Here is a 13,108-nt window from a genome sequence, read left to right as displayed (position 1 = left end):
GGGGAAGAAATTAGTATTTACCAACTCCCAATAACGTGCCAGATACCATGTATCCCACATTTCAACTGACAGTCAGGACCTAAATGTTATCATCCCCATCTTAAAGTTGAAAAAATATAAATCAGAGGCCCTGAGGTAACCCCCAATAATTGAAGCAGCCAAGATTTGGATCCGTGGGTGATTAAAAATCCCACGGTCTTTCCACTATTCAGTAGCTTGTAGGGGCCACAGGCAGCCTGATCTGTACCCTAAAGAAATACAGTCACCATCCGTATCTGCGGGTTCAGCATCCACAGACACGCAGGGCCAGCTGTACTGCATCATTTTATATAAGGGACTTGAGCATCCACGGATTTTGGTACCCACAGGGGTGCTGGAACAAACGCCCACTCAGATACTGAGGGACAAGCTTATTCTCCCATCACCTCCCATGTCTCCCTTACTGCTCACCCCTGTGGCTTTGGATTTACCTTTTTTTCCCCTCAAAGTTTCCAGGCTCTTCATCTGAAAAGAACTGTTTTTCCAAGAAAGCCAGGTAATCCACCAAAACATTCGGCATCACTGAGCAGGTGTGAGCATCTGATGCCGTTGCTCAAAGGAATAATGTATCAAAGCCGACAGCTGCATTGAAGGTGTGACAGACAGCTAACCTTTGTGGCGCACGCAGACATGCCAGGCATGGTGCTCACTCCCCCGCCCTTCCCTTTCTTCCTCGTTTGGTGTCTGCCCATCCTTTACCCCCTCAGCTCCCCAGTCTCCCCTCTGTTTGACTTTCTCACCCATCTGCCATCCCTCACCTCAACCCATTTCATTTCTTTCCTTCACCCCCAAAGTAAACAGAGGAACAGAAGTCTAGCATTTTATGTGCCACACTCAGGAGGGACCACACATTCTGGTTTGCCAGGAGACAGACTCACTGGTCATGCCTGCTGTTCTCATTAGTTATTAATAGCGCCCCATCACCTCAACAGGACCTCAGATTGGACAAGAGGCCACATGATCTCATTATATATTTATTAAACAAAGGCTTCTATTCCTTGCCCTTTAAAAGAGATGAAATCAAATTCCTCAAATTTTCCTCCCTGAGGGGAAGAATGTTTTCTAAACTAAAGTTATTTTCATATGCTTCTCAATAGCTTTTTACTAAAGTTCAATGGCCATTGGTAAAGTTGTTGCATCTTATCTAAAATGTTTTAGTTGCTATCTTCTTGAGAAAAAGAATTGTTCCATAAGAAATCCAGACCCTATATTTGCTAGGCATATTACATCCGCAAACTAGACTCAAGACCCACAAATGGTTGTGCAGAATGTATTCTCTGTGTGTTTTCTATCACAGGAGGAAGAATGGCAGGCAGGTGGCCCGACCAGCTGCAGGGATCGCAATACCAGAAATTCACCCTTTCGACAGCAAAACCTCCTGAGTCTACTGGCCACTAGGGGAGGGATCAGATGCTAAGATACAGGGCTAAAAAGGGCCCAGAGGATTGGGGCAGCTGGAAAACCAACATGTTAGAAAGAAGTGAGAAATGCGTCCCCGGGAGGATGGAGGTTAAAGGGGCCATCCTGAACGAGGAAGATCCGCCAAGGCATCGGCTGGAACGTTCCATCCTTTGGTCTGGATTTCTCCTCTTGCTCAACTACTAGCTTCTCTCAAATCCTTGGGCAAACTGAGATGGATGGCAAATGTCATTTCAGGAAGTAAACAAAGAAATGTTTGAAAAGGAGAGAATGGAACTCTAAGAAAAATAGAGAGTTCATTATTTACATTCTGGGCTAGAATTTTAATATCCAGTTAAAAGAAAACAAAAACTACAGAGAATTCGCAGAAGTGAGAGCAGAAACTAGTAGTATTGTTTAGCTCCCCAACACCCGGCACTGTGCCTGGCACACAGTGAAAATTTCACGTGCACTTTACCAGCTTCAGGTATAAATGACGCGTAGTACACTGCACAAGGTTGTAAGTGTTGACATATGTACAAGCCCATGAAACCATCACCATAATCAAGACGCCGAACACATCCCATCACCCCCAAAAGTTCCACCCACCCCAGGCTCAGGCAGCTGTAATTCTGACTTCAGTCATTTTACATCCCCACCAGCAGTGCATGAGGGGTCCGGTTCCTCGACGTCCTTGCCAACAATTGGTACGTTGAAGCCTTTTTAATTTTAGCTGTTCTATAGTTGGGCAGTGTTATCTCATTGTGCTTTTAATTTGCATTTTCCTAATGACTAATGATGTCTTTTCATGTGTTGATTTCCTAACCATATAACTTTTTTGTTCAAATCATCTGCCCATTTTCTTTAATTGGGTTGTTTATCTTGTTACAGTATTGAGTTTTCAGAGTTCTTTATATATACTGGATACAAGCCCTTTATTACAAATATATGATTTGCAAGTATTTTCTCCCAGTCTGTGTCTTCTTTTCATTCTCTTACAAATATCTTTAAAGAGCAGAAATTTCCTGCTCTTTAAAGAGCAGAATTTTGATGAAGTCCAATTTACCCAAGTTTTCTTTTATTCAATGTGTTTTTGTTATTGTTCTAGGAAATCTTTGCCCAACCCAAAGGAACTTTTGGGTGTAGTGGATCTGTTCATTACCTTGACTGTAGTAATGTTTACACAGATGCATACAAAGATTTTCTGCTGTTTCTGTCTAGACGTTTTATGGTTTTATGGTACACCTGGGTCTATGATTCATTTTAGGTGAATTTTTGTATAGAATATGTATGAGGTACAGACTGAAGTTTTGGGTTTGTTGTTGATGGTATTGATTTTGCTGTTTTGCATATGGATTGTTTCCGCATCGTTTCGTTGAAAAGACTATCCTTTCTCCGGCAAACTATTTCTTTACACTTTTGTCAAAATCACATTCACTTCTGATCAAAAAGGAGAACTCTCAAAAAAGGCCCTCGCTGACAGCTGCTAAAATTTAAAACATGCATCCTCTTTGATTCAGCAACTCCAATTTTATCAGTTCCATCTAAAGAAATACAAGCACCATGATAGTGTGCAGATCCTTATAACAGTATTATTTACGGGAGGAAAACAACAACAACAAAAAATGGGTACAACCCAAATATTCCCTGACACAGGAAGGACTGAATAAATTACAGTCCAGCTCCACCACCAAATTTTATGTAGGGAGTAAAAGGAATGAGTTGGGGCTACATGAACTGACCAGAAGAGATATCCAAGAAACATTCTGTAAAGTGAAAAAAGCTACAGAGTTTTATATACATAATGATTACATTATTTAAACAAACGAGAAAAACCTAAATATGTATCTATATATTTGTATGTGTTTGTAAAACCCTAGGGAAAATTATGGGCAAAAAACTACCAGACAGATCACATGAGTTTCCTTCATGGGCAGAACTGAGAATGAGGGAATGAACAAGATTATCAACTTCTTGGTACCCTAAGCAGACATTATTTTGTAATTTTTGAGTCAAATCAAGTCTAAAATAGTAGCCATGACTTTGCCATGCAGAGGATGTGCACCCTACTCCATTACACATCTGTACCACCACTTGGGAAAAAAGTGGGTTTTTTTGGTGGTTGGTTCTAGTACGGAGAAGTATTTTGGTACATGAGGGATAACACCCCCAAAAAAATTCCACACTAAGTATATTATAGGTTGAATTGTGTCCCCAAAAATTTCATATGTAAAAGTCCTAACCCCTAGTACCTCAGAATGTGACCTTATTTGGAAATAGGATCATTGCAGATATAATTAGTTACGTTAGAATGAGATCATACTGGATTAGTGTGGGCCCCTAATCCGATATGACCGGTGTCCTTATAAGAAAGGAAATTTGGACACAGAGAAAAACACATGGGGAGAACACCACGCAAAGCTTCAGCTGGAGTGAAGCTGCCACGAGCCAAGGAATGCCGAAGACTTGCAGCAAACTACCGGGACCTGGGAGGGAGGCACGGAAAAGATGCTCCCTCACGGCCCTCGGAAGCTATTGACCCTTCACGCAACCGGACTGGAGATACCCACCCTCCTGAACTATGAAACAGTACATTTCTGTTGCTTAAGCCACCCAGCTTGTGGTACTTCATTAGAGCGGCCCTGGGAAACTAATGCACTAAGCCCCCAAGCAGTTAAACCTAAAGCAAAAAAAAGTAGCAAGAGCCACTCATCAGCACCACGGTCCCGCAGCCCCCAGGTCCGTGCCTAGGGAGCAGCCTCAGAAGACACAGAAAGTAAACAGCAGTGTCTACTGTCCCGCATTATAGGTGGCTTGTACACCAGGATGCCGTACACACCTGAGGGAAAGCTGGCTCCTGATGTAAAGACATCAAAGCATGCGGTGGGCAGAAGGGGCTACAGTATCTGCGTGTTTATCCCCAGACCCACAATTACACAGAAACCGTGGGGAAGGGTTTGTCGTGAAAGGATTAGGGTGGATCTACTATTAAGAAAGGATAACGATTAAGGAGCCCCTTTCTCCTGGCACCTCCCCCTCCCTTTCACATGTGCAGCATCCTTCCCTACTGCGGAAGAGAGTGGAAAGTAAAGCAGCCTTTCAAACCTTGAGTGACTCTCAGTATCCTGCAACAAACCATGATGAAAAAGAATGTGTGTGTGTGTGTATGTGTGTGTGTATATATATATATATATATATATATATATATGTATAACTGAATCACTTTGCTGTACAGCAGAAATTAACACAACATTGTAAATCAACTATATGGTAATAAAATAAATTAAAAAAAAAAAACTTGAGTGACTCTTCACTCTGAGAAATGCAAGTCCAACGAGCAGCTGTGCAGAGATCCAGGCTCCTTACCCTTGTCAGGACTGGAAACGTCTGTGCCATCGTGGCTACTGTATGAAAAAGAGGAGCTGGCCCAGGAGAGCAAGTACTATGACTCCTAATGACGTTTATTTTATCTTAAAAGTGAGTTCCAGCATAGGCATGGATACCTCATTAAAATACTTTATGCAGTCACCAAGTGAAAATCAAAACAAAATATCCAACCAGATACGAATAATCAACCAGACATACTCTGAAGCTGTCCTGGAGGTTGACTGGAAATGGATTCTAACATCAATCTACAGTTGTCCTTGCTGGGAAGAGGCAAATCCCAGAGGCTGGCTACCCAGGACCCTGCAGAGACTGACAACCCCGATCGTTTGAGAATAAAGCCCTGGGCCTCCCTCGGTCCTGCCTGTCTGGAAGAGGGTCACTGAGATCCTCCTTGAATTGACTGTCTTCCACACCCCAGCCCATAATTTTAAGTACCAGCATGAACTATCTCTTGAAGCACATTTACTTCCAGAGGCCCTCCCTTGGCAACAGGGCACACATTCCTCTCGGTGTTGGCTTCATTTTCCCAGGATGTTGACCAGAAGTGGATGAGAGAGAAAGCAGCAGCATTTAATTGTTCTTTAATGTCCATTTTCATTATTTTTCAAATCCACCATAAACAAATTCACACTCCGCACAAAAAGCATGCTATACAGAAACACTAATTTAGTCCCAGTATATGAAAGTCAGGCACACCTTAGCCTTCGGAAGTACAGTGACAGAACACAGACAAAGGCAGCAGGTTTCATGAATGTACTAGCGTGTTAGCTTCCTAGGGCTGCTATAACACATCACCACAGACTGGGTGGTTTAAAACCACAGAAATGTACTCTCTGACAATCCTGGAGGCTGGAAATCCAAAACCACGATGTTGGTAGAGCCATTCCCCTCCAAAAGCTCTAGGGAGGAATCGTTCCTTGACTCTCTTAGCCTCGGGTGGTTGCCAGCCGTGCTTGGCTTTCCTTGGCTTGTGGTAGCATAACTCCACACTGTCTCCATCTTCGCATGGCCCTCTTCCCCGTGTCTCCTCTGTGTCTTCAAATCTCTCCTTATAAGGACATTAGTCATTGAGTTTAGGGCTCACCCTAATCCAGTATGACATCGCCTTCACTCAATTACATCTGCACAGACCGGATTTCCAAATAAGGCTACACTCACAGGTCCCAGAGTTAGGATTTCGACATATCTGTGTCGGGGTGGTGGTGGCGGCGGTGGGGGGTGGGGAACAACTCAACCCATAACAATGAGTAAGACATAGAGACCAGGCTCTGAATCTGACTCTTGGTCCCTTTGTAGCCATGTCAGTTAGGAAAGCCAAGGGTGCAAGTAATAAAAGACCCAACTAATACACAGGCTTCAAAGAACAGAAGGAGGTGGTACTTTTTTTTACTACTGAAACCTCTTTTATCAAATTAAGACCTCAGTCACAACACATGAGGGGAGGAGATGGCCTGGGCTGTCTTACTGGGAAGGGATATCTCGGCAAATACCAAGTGGCATCAGTACTAAGTGAGAGAGCCTACCGTGACTTTGGTAGCATTGGAATATGCCAAAGGCACAAAGCAAGTCTGCGCTTTACCCTTGACACCATCCTATTCCAGTTCTCGCCCTGGGGTTTGGACCTGGTGAATATTCTGATGCTTTATCACTGGAGGGCAGCTAAATTGGGATCACAACCTTTTCTTTTTTTTAAGTTAACATAAAATGATAGTAACGAATTCCACGAGACTCTAAGGAGGTCTTTGGACAAATATCTCAAATATTTCTTCTTGCTCTCCTTAGATAAAGCTTCCATTTAGATTTGTGCCCAAAGGTGGCTGAGCAAAGCACACTGCAGCCATTGAGTGCTTCTGGACTGGTTTTATTTGCTGACCACTAACGAGTCCCTAAACAGCAGCTAATTGGAGGAGTCAAAATAGCCCTGTGCAAGGGAGCCTGATGGCCAATAGCCGTGGGGCTGTCCAGCGTCAGCTGCTCCAGGATCCAATTTATGGGACAAATTCATACGGTGGAATGGAGTCAGTGCGAGGGAAGGCGGGAAGAGAGAGATAATCTGGAACATCAAACAAAATGCAAAACGTTGCCTAATGCTCCAGGATAACCCAGGACAGTCAACATTAGGCAACGGGTAACCAAGGGTCAGAGAGTTTTTTTCCCAAGACTAGCATTTTGCAAGTCACTTAGTAGAGATTTTGCTCTTGAACTCTCTGACGTCCTCCCTCCCTTCCCCCCCAGTTTTGGTCTAAATGGGGAACGACTGCAGAAGTGATCAGGGTTATTGCCAGCTTTTAAGGTCTCTAGTTTGTCAAAAGTCCAGGAATGACCCAATGATATAAGGTAGCATTTTACTTCTGCGAGACCTCAAATTAATGACAAGTCCAAGTTTTCTTTAGGAAGGATAAGGCCCAATGCTTCATGCTTACTCAACTATGAGGGCTGAAAAGAACAGCAAAACGTAGGATCGATTTAGTGAGAAACCTGTGTGTCTGTAAGAGCAGCTATTACTCATTTCTAAGCAATTGCTCTTGAACTCTCCGACCTCCTCCCTCCCTTCCTCCCATTTTTTGGCCTAAATGGGGAGCGACTGCAGACGTGATCGGTCTTTATTGCAGTTTCAAGGTCTCTAGTCTGGATAAATGCCATGTGCTCCAGCTTAAGAGACTCTTAAATGGCACTTGGGAATTTCAGCTTGAGGACGACACAGCAGTTTACTTCCCCCAGAGATTTGGGCCACCAAAAAGAGGGTAGCCCTTGGTCCACGCAGGCAACCACACGGCTTCAACAAGAGATATGAAAGTAGCCTCTCAGAGCCCATGAGGCCCCCACTGTTGCCATTCTATTCATTAATAACAACAGCACCCGCATGTGTACATCATCCTGCTGTCTCATCCGTCTAAATGACAGAAGAGCGGTGATGGAGATCCAGAGCAAACCTCCTGCTTCGAATTCCAGCTCAGATCATGTCTGGCTGCCCAACCCCGGCCAGATCATTCAAACTCTCTGGCTTTCAGTTTCTTTATCTATAACAAGGGGATAAAAGCGGTAATGGAAGGTAAATGAGCTAGATGATTCAAATAAAACCCCTTAGCGTCGTGCCACACACACAGTGCGTGCTCCATAAAAGCTGGTGTTGCCATGATCTGCCTCGCTCTGTTTTCCTCCTGTCAATTTGGTCTGCCAGGAAAAGTGTCGGATTTGCCAAGCTTTTCACTCTGCCTGATGGGCCCAGTCTAACGGTCTCTAGCTGATCTTTTAGAAGGTTCTTCCATCTCCCTTCTCAGGGGAAAAGTGGAAGTGGGTAATGACAGAGAAATAAGTCATGAACAATTGACGCTCCAGGCCAAGGCAAGATCCGCCCGATGTGACAAGGCAGAGAAAGGGCAAGACGAAGTGCTGTTACCGCCTCCAATCTCCAAATATTGGGCTGGCCAAAAAGTTCGTTCGGTTAATGAACACGTTGTTCAAGAAGGTTCTTGGTGAAAATGAAAAATGTCTTTTCTTTTTACTTAAAACCCAATGAACTTTTTGACCAACCCAATAGTATTTAGTCACAAACGTAAACCTTTTTATCAGCCAGACGTTTAACAAGAAACTAAAAGAAAGGTTCTTCAGGATCTGGTTTCCTCCCTACCCTTCCTCATTTCACCCTCTTGGAGGTTCTAAGGTACAGCCATTGACCAAAACGTGAATGAAAAGAAAAAAGAAAAAAAAATGGTGAGGGGGAAACACGGTCCAGGCTGAGAAGCCAAAAGCCAGCTTTATCGATAAAAGTTCTGTATTTTCTGGATCTGCCATGAAGACATTTTAATTACAGGAAAAACAGGCAAATTACTAGGACCTTTATAGAACGCCTCATGAGAAGATGGTCACACATAGATCTACTCCACAGTTAGAATTTGCCAGAACTTTTTTCCATACCTTTCTACTACCACTCTCCATTCCGTCCTTGTAATAACTACACGACAGGCAAGGATGCATGGATCTCCTTTTTTCCAAACTCAGTCTCCAGTCGTCTTTCTCCTGCTCTCCACCTTTCCAGGCTGCCAAAAAACGTATGTGGTAGCACCCTGAAGACAGACGCTCTGGGGAAACGCACGCTCCTCGTGGCCGAGCCCACACTCCTGAGCCGATGAGTCTGTCACTTGTAACGCCTCTGCCCGGCCCAACAATGAAGTCAGTCAGGCAACCCATGTAAACTGTAAAATATCGAGGCCAGAAGTAGTCTCGTCTCTATGTTGAAAAACCAATACTTAGCCTTTTTTACTGGAAAGTCCTCTTTCACTTTTCTGAAAAAAAGCCTGTTTCAAATCTGCTTCTTAAAAAATTTATAACTCTCCCGAGTCCCTGTAAGGAAAAAAGTCTGCTGTGCAAAGGAGAAGGGAAGAAGGGAAGAATTCATATTTACTCCATTTTAAAAGCTGGGGTGGTCATTTCAATCTTCACATCCCCTTTGATCCTACTATATTTTTAATGGCAGAAGCTCCCAGCGAGGGCTCGAGTGGGATGTAACAGAAGTTTTAACATTCGGGGGGCAGGTGAACTTGCCGCAGTCTGTGTGACTGAATGAGAAATTCCCCAGCTCAGCCCTGCTCGGGGCAACAGGTCACTTTGCCTGTACTGGATTTGGGTCAAACAGCAAAGCCTCAGATCAGAAAATATCAGCGTTCGTTCATCTGGCGAAGAAGTGGGGTTTGATAACAATAATCCAGCCTGACCAAAGACGCCATTTCCCGAGCAAGAGAGCTGGATACCGGACTCACATTAGTTAGAGGATGACTGTCTAGCCTAAACAGAGTTCAGCCACACTCCCTCCCTGGGCCATGGACCTTTTGAATGGCGTCATCTAATAAAGTCAGTTAAGGAAAGATGTCCTTCTCTTCCCTCACCTCTTTTGTTTCTAGGTATTTGTACAAGAAATTGACTCCTTAGTCCTGTTAGGAAGCTCTGGGAACACTTCCTTGAAGCATTCTCTTCACTCAAGCTCATCTAAGTTAGAATGTTTGCATTAAAAATGAATGAGGAAAAAAACCAGGGAGGTGGTATGAGAAAGTTAAACAGATTTGTGTAAGGAGGTTGGGGCTTTGACTCTGTTACAGACAGGGATTCATCATTATTTCCCCATCGAATACGCTTTCCATTGCCATTTCCATGGCCACAACATCTGGGCATGTGAAGCATCCCATTCACTGAGGAATCGGAAACCAACGTTCCTATACAGTGGTGCCTTGAGGGCAAAAAAGGGAAGAAAAAATCGCAGATGGCAAACAGAGCCCAAGTGACAAAAATAACCACAAGGAATGTAAACAAAGTATCATTACAAGCAGCTCACTCACCACGTCACCCTCAACAGCTCCCTTCCCCAGAAGCAAAAAATAAAAACATACAAATCGTGCTGTAAAGAAGAGCTAAGCTGCTATTGGGGAAGAAGCCATGAATACGAAGATTTTTCTCCACGTGGCTCACTTTTATAATTGCAAGCCTTGAGGTATACTTTTAAGGGAACCAGGTCTGGCTGCTAATTTAAATTAGGGCAGCATGAAGTTAAGCCCTGTGTCGATAAGTATCTTCCAATGGTGACTTGATTTTAGTCAGTGACTAGGCATGTTTACTTGAGCTTTCAAAAGCCAAAAACCCCTGCTCTTTCAATCTGACACTTCAAAATGAAACAAATGCATTGCAAATGCACACTGTAATACACCAGGCTCATGCCAAACGCACATGTGTACATTTCACAGAAGAGCCAGGACATTTCTAGCGAGGAACGATCGCCATGCGGAACGCAAGCCAGAGCTAGCTCCTGCCAAGGGTCACGTGCTGTGGAGCACACAGGAGTCCCTACACGAAACAGGCCGGTAGAAATAACTTCAAGAGACAAAAATCTACAAACTCTGCAGAGGCACGGATCCCCAGGCCACAAAAGCCACCCCCAGGAATTCTGACCTCATCTCTCTAAGGACCTCCAAGAGCTTCTCTCCTCACTTGGATGGGAAGCCCTCCGCCCCCGCTAAGTCACTCCTTCCTTTAGAATAAATTCACCACCCTGAACTGAAGGAAAAATGCACACGTACATCTGGTAACTGATGCCAGGGCTGAAATACATTTACATCACCTTTGGCCAATCATTCAGAGCCCAATATTGACTCTCTTAATAAGAGAAGGAGAGAGTTAGGAGGCTGGTCATCCACCTCCCTGTCTTCAAGGCTAAAGATCTCTTTTCTTGTTCATTCTGTTTGAGACCCTAGGGGACTGGCCTGGTGTCTCAAGCTCTTACTGTGAACCCACTCCCCCAGACTGCAGGCCCAGGGAGGCTTGGAATGGGGTTGTGAGGCATCTGCTTCTGCTAAAAGCAATGCCCTCTGCAGGTTAATCCTCAGTATGAGAACTCACAGGCAAAGGTTAGACTCTCCTAGCATCTGAGAGACAGACAGTCCGTGTTTGGCCCTTTGAATTTTCATTGAGAAACCTCCAAAGCCAGTGAAGGCTCCTGGCCTCCACTGTCCCAAGTCTTCAGATGCATTCAGCTTCCAACGGTGCTGTATTTTACCACTGAAACACTTCTTCAAAGTTTACTATGAAACAGTGTGGCTCTAAGCCTGCCAAAAGTTTAACTGCAGGATTCAGTGGATTTTATCTGGCAGAGTAGCTGCCCTTCCTCCTGAGAATATTTTCCAGCGAAGGCAGTCAAACCTTGCAGTCAGGGTGATTTCGGGGTCCCGAGTGTCACTGAATGAGCTCCCCTCTGGAAACGCCCCTCTTTCTCACTTTGACCGCCTTCCCATCTCATCTCCCTGGCTTCAGAATCCAAAGTAAAAGCAGTTTGGCATTTCAGTAGACAGCAATGAAAAACTTTTGATGGGATGACCCAGGGCATAACTATTCCTGGCTGAATTTAACTTTTGATTTTCAAATATGTAGGGGAGCTTGGGTTCAGGGGAGACGAAGGGAGAGCGCCAACAAATAGGAGAAAATAAAATAGAATAAGCAGCATACCATGACCAAGCCAAACCAAGCTTGATATTTCCAAATTATATTGGCAAACGTATGCTTTCTCAAATCATTTGTTCTGTCTTTCCTGGAGACGAAAAGGAAGAAAAAAAAATCTGGATGCAAAATTCCTAACCCCAGACCAGTAAATTGTGTCAGTGGAATACAATCTAAAATTGCTGGTCAGAAAGTCCAGCGTTATATATACCTATAGGCAACTAATCCCCAAGGCAAAAGTTGCGCCGCCCGAAGCAATGCGTTCGTCAATTTCATCACCCCCCACCCCTCACCCCGACCGGGTGCCCGGCGCTGTGTTAAGCCGACAGCATCAGGTTCTAATCCTTGCGTTCACACACGATCGCTTTGGGCAAATCCTTGGCAGTGGTCAGACGCACCACCTCTGCTCCTCCGGTGCGAGCACCTTCTCCTCCAGGCTGGCCCCCGGTCACCCGGTGCCCCTTACCTGCAGGCGCTCCGTGGCCGGCTGCCACATCTTCCAGCCGCGGGGTCTGGCAGGGGAGACGCTGGCGAGACTCTGTCGATGGCGCCGAGGGGCGAGGGGCTGGGGGGCGAGGGGCTGCGGTGCCGCTTCACATCTGGGGTGGGCGCCCGCGGGATGTACGTCCAGGGGCCGGCGACCGCCGCGGGGTGGGCGCTGGGGGGCTGCGAGCGAGGGGAGGCGGCGCGGCGCTCGGTTGCCGGCAACTTGTGGGCACGGCCGCGAGCCGCCTGTCCTGGCGCAGCTGCGAGAGGACTGCGCAGCTCCGCCCGGGCCCACGAGCGCACGGCGGCGGCGGCGGCGACGGCGGCGACGGCGGCGGTGGCGGCAAGCGCTCCCTCCTCCTCCCCCGCCGCCGCCGCCCGGACCTGCGTGCTCTGAGCATGCCCGGGGCCGGCCCCCGCCCGGCCGGGAGCCCGCATCCCGGCCGCGGAGGACCCTGAATCCCGGCGAGGGGAGTGTGCGGAGGCCAGAACCGGCGGCCCTGCTCCCCCGGGGAGCCCCGGGTGGGATGGGGTCTGGGCGAGGGAAGAGCCTGGAGACGGGGGGCTTCCTGAAGCCAGAGGCCATAGCCCTCTGGGGTCTCAGTCTTCCTGTCAACAGGGATCTCCGAATCGCCTGGGTCTTGACGGGCACTGTGCTGAGCCATGGAATTCCATTCATGCCTTCCAGTGGAGTTAACTGAGCATCTATTAGGCTCCAGCCCCTGTGCTGGATTCTGAGGATTCAGTGGCACAGAACAGAAGACAAGAGCATGTTCCCCCTCTCCTGAGCTTCATTCTCCTTGGGGGAGACAGTCAG

The 13,108-nt window shown here is 46.1% G+C and overlaps 1 protein-coding gene across 1 annotated transcript in view; it reads right to left on the bottom strand.

The window, feature by feature from the left end:
- The window catches only part of PID1 (phosphotyrosine interaction domain containing 1), a 258,330-nt gene extending 245,742 nt beyond the window's left edge, over positions 1-12,588 (bottom strand). The window contains exon 1 of the mRNA XM_082657937.1: positions 12,272-12,588. Coding sequence (XP_082514063.1) covers positions 12,272-12,301 — 30 coding nt within the window. The 5' untranslated portion in view covers positions 12,302-12,588. The remainder of the gene's footprint in view (positions 1-12,271) is intronic.
- Between the last annotated feature and the right edge of the window lie 520 nt (positions 12,589-13,108).

This window comes from Grampus griseus (genome assembly GCF_964374135.1).
Source record: "Grampus griseus genome assembly, chromosome: 7".
Classification (NCBI taxonomy): domain Eukaryota; kingdom Metazoa; phylum Chordata; class Mammalia; order Artiodactyla; family Delphinidae; genus Grampus; species Grampus griseus.
Note: the sequence above shows the minus strand (reverse complement) of the source record. Positions and strands in the feature narration are given on the sequence as shown.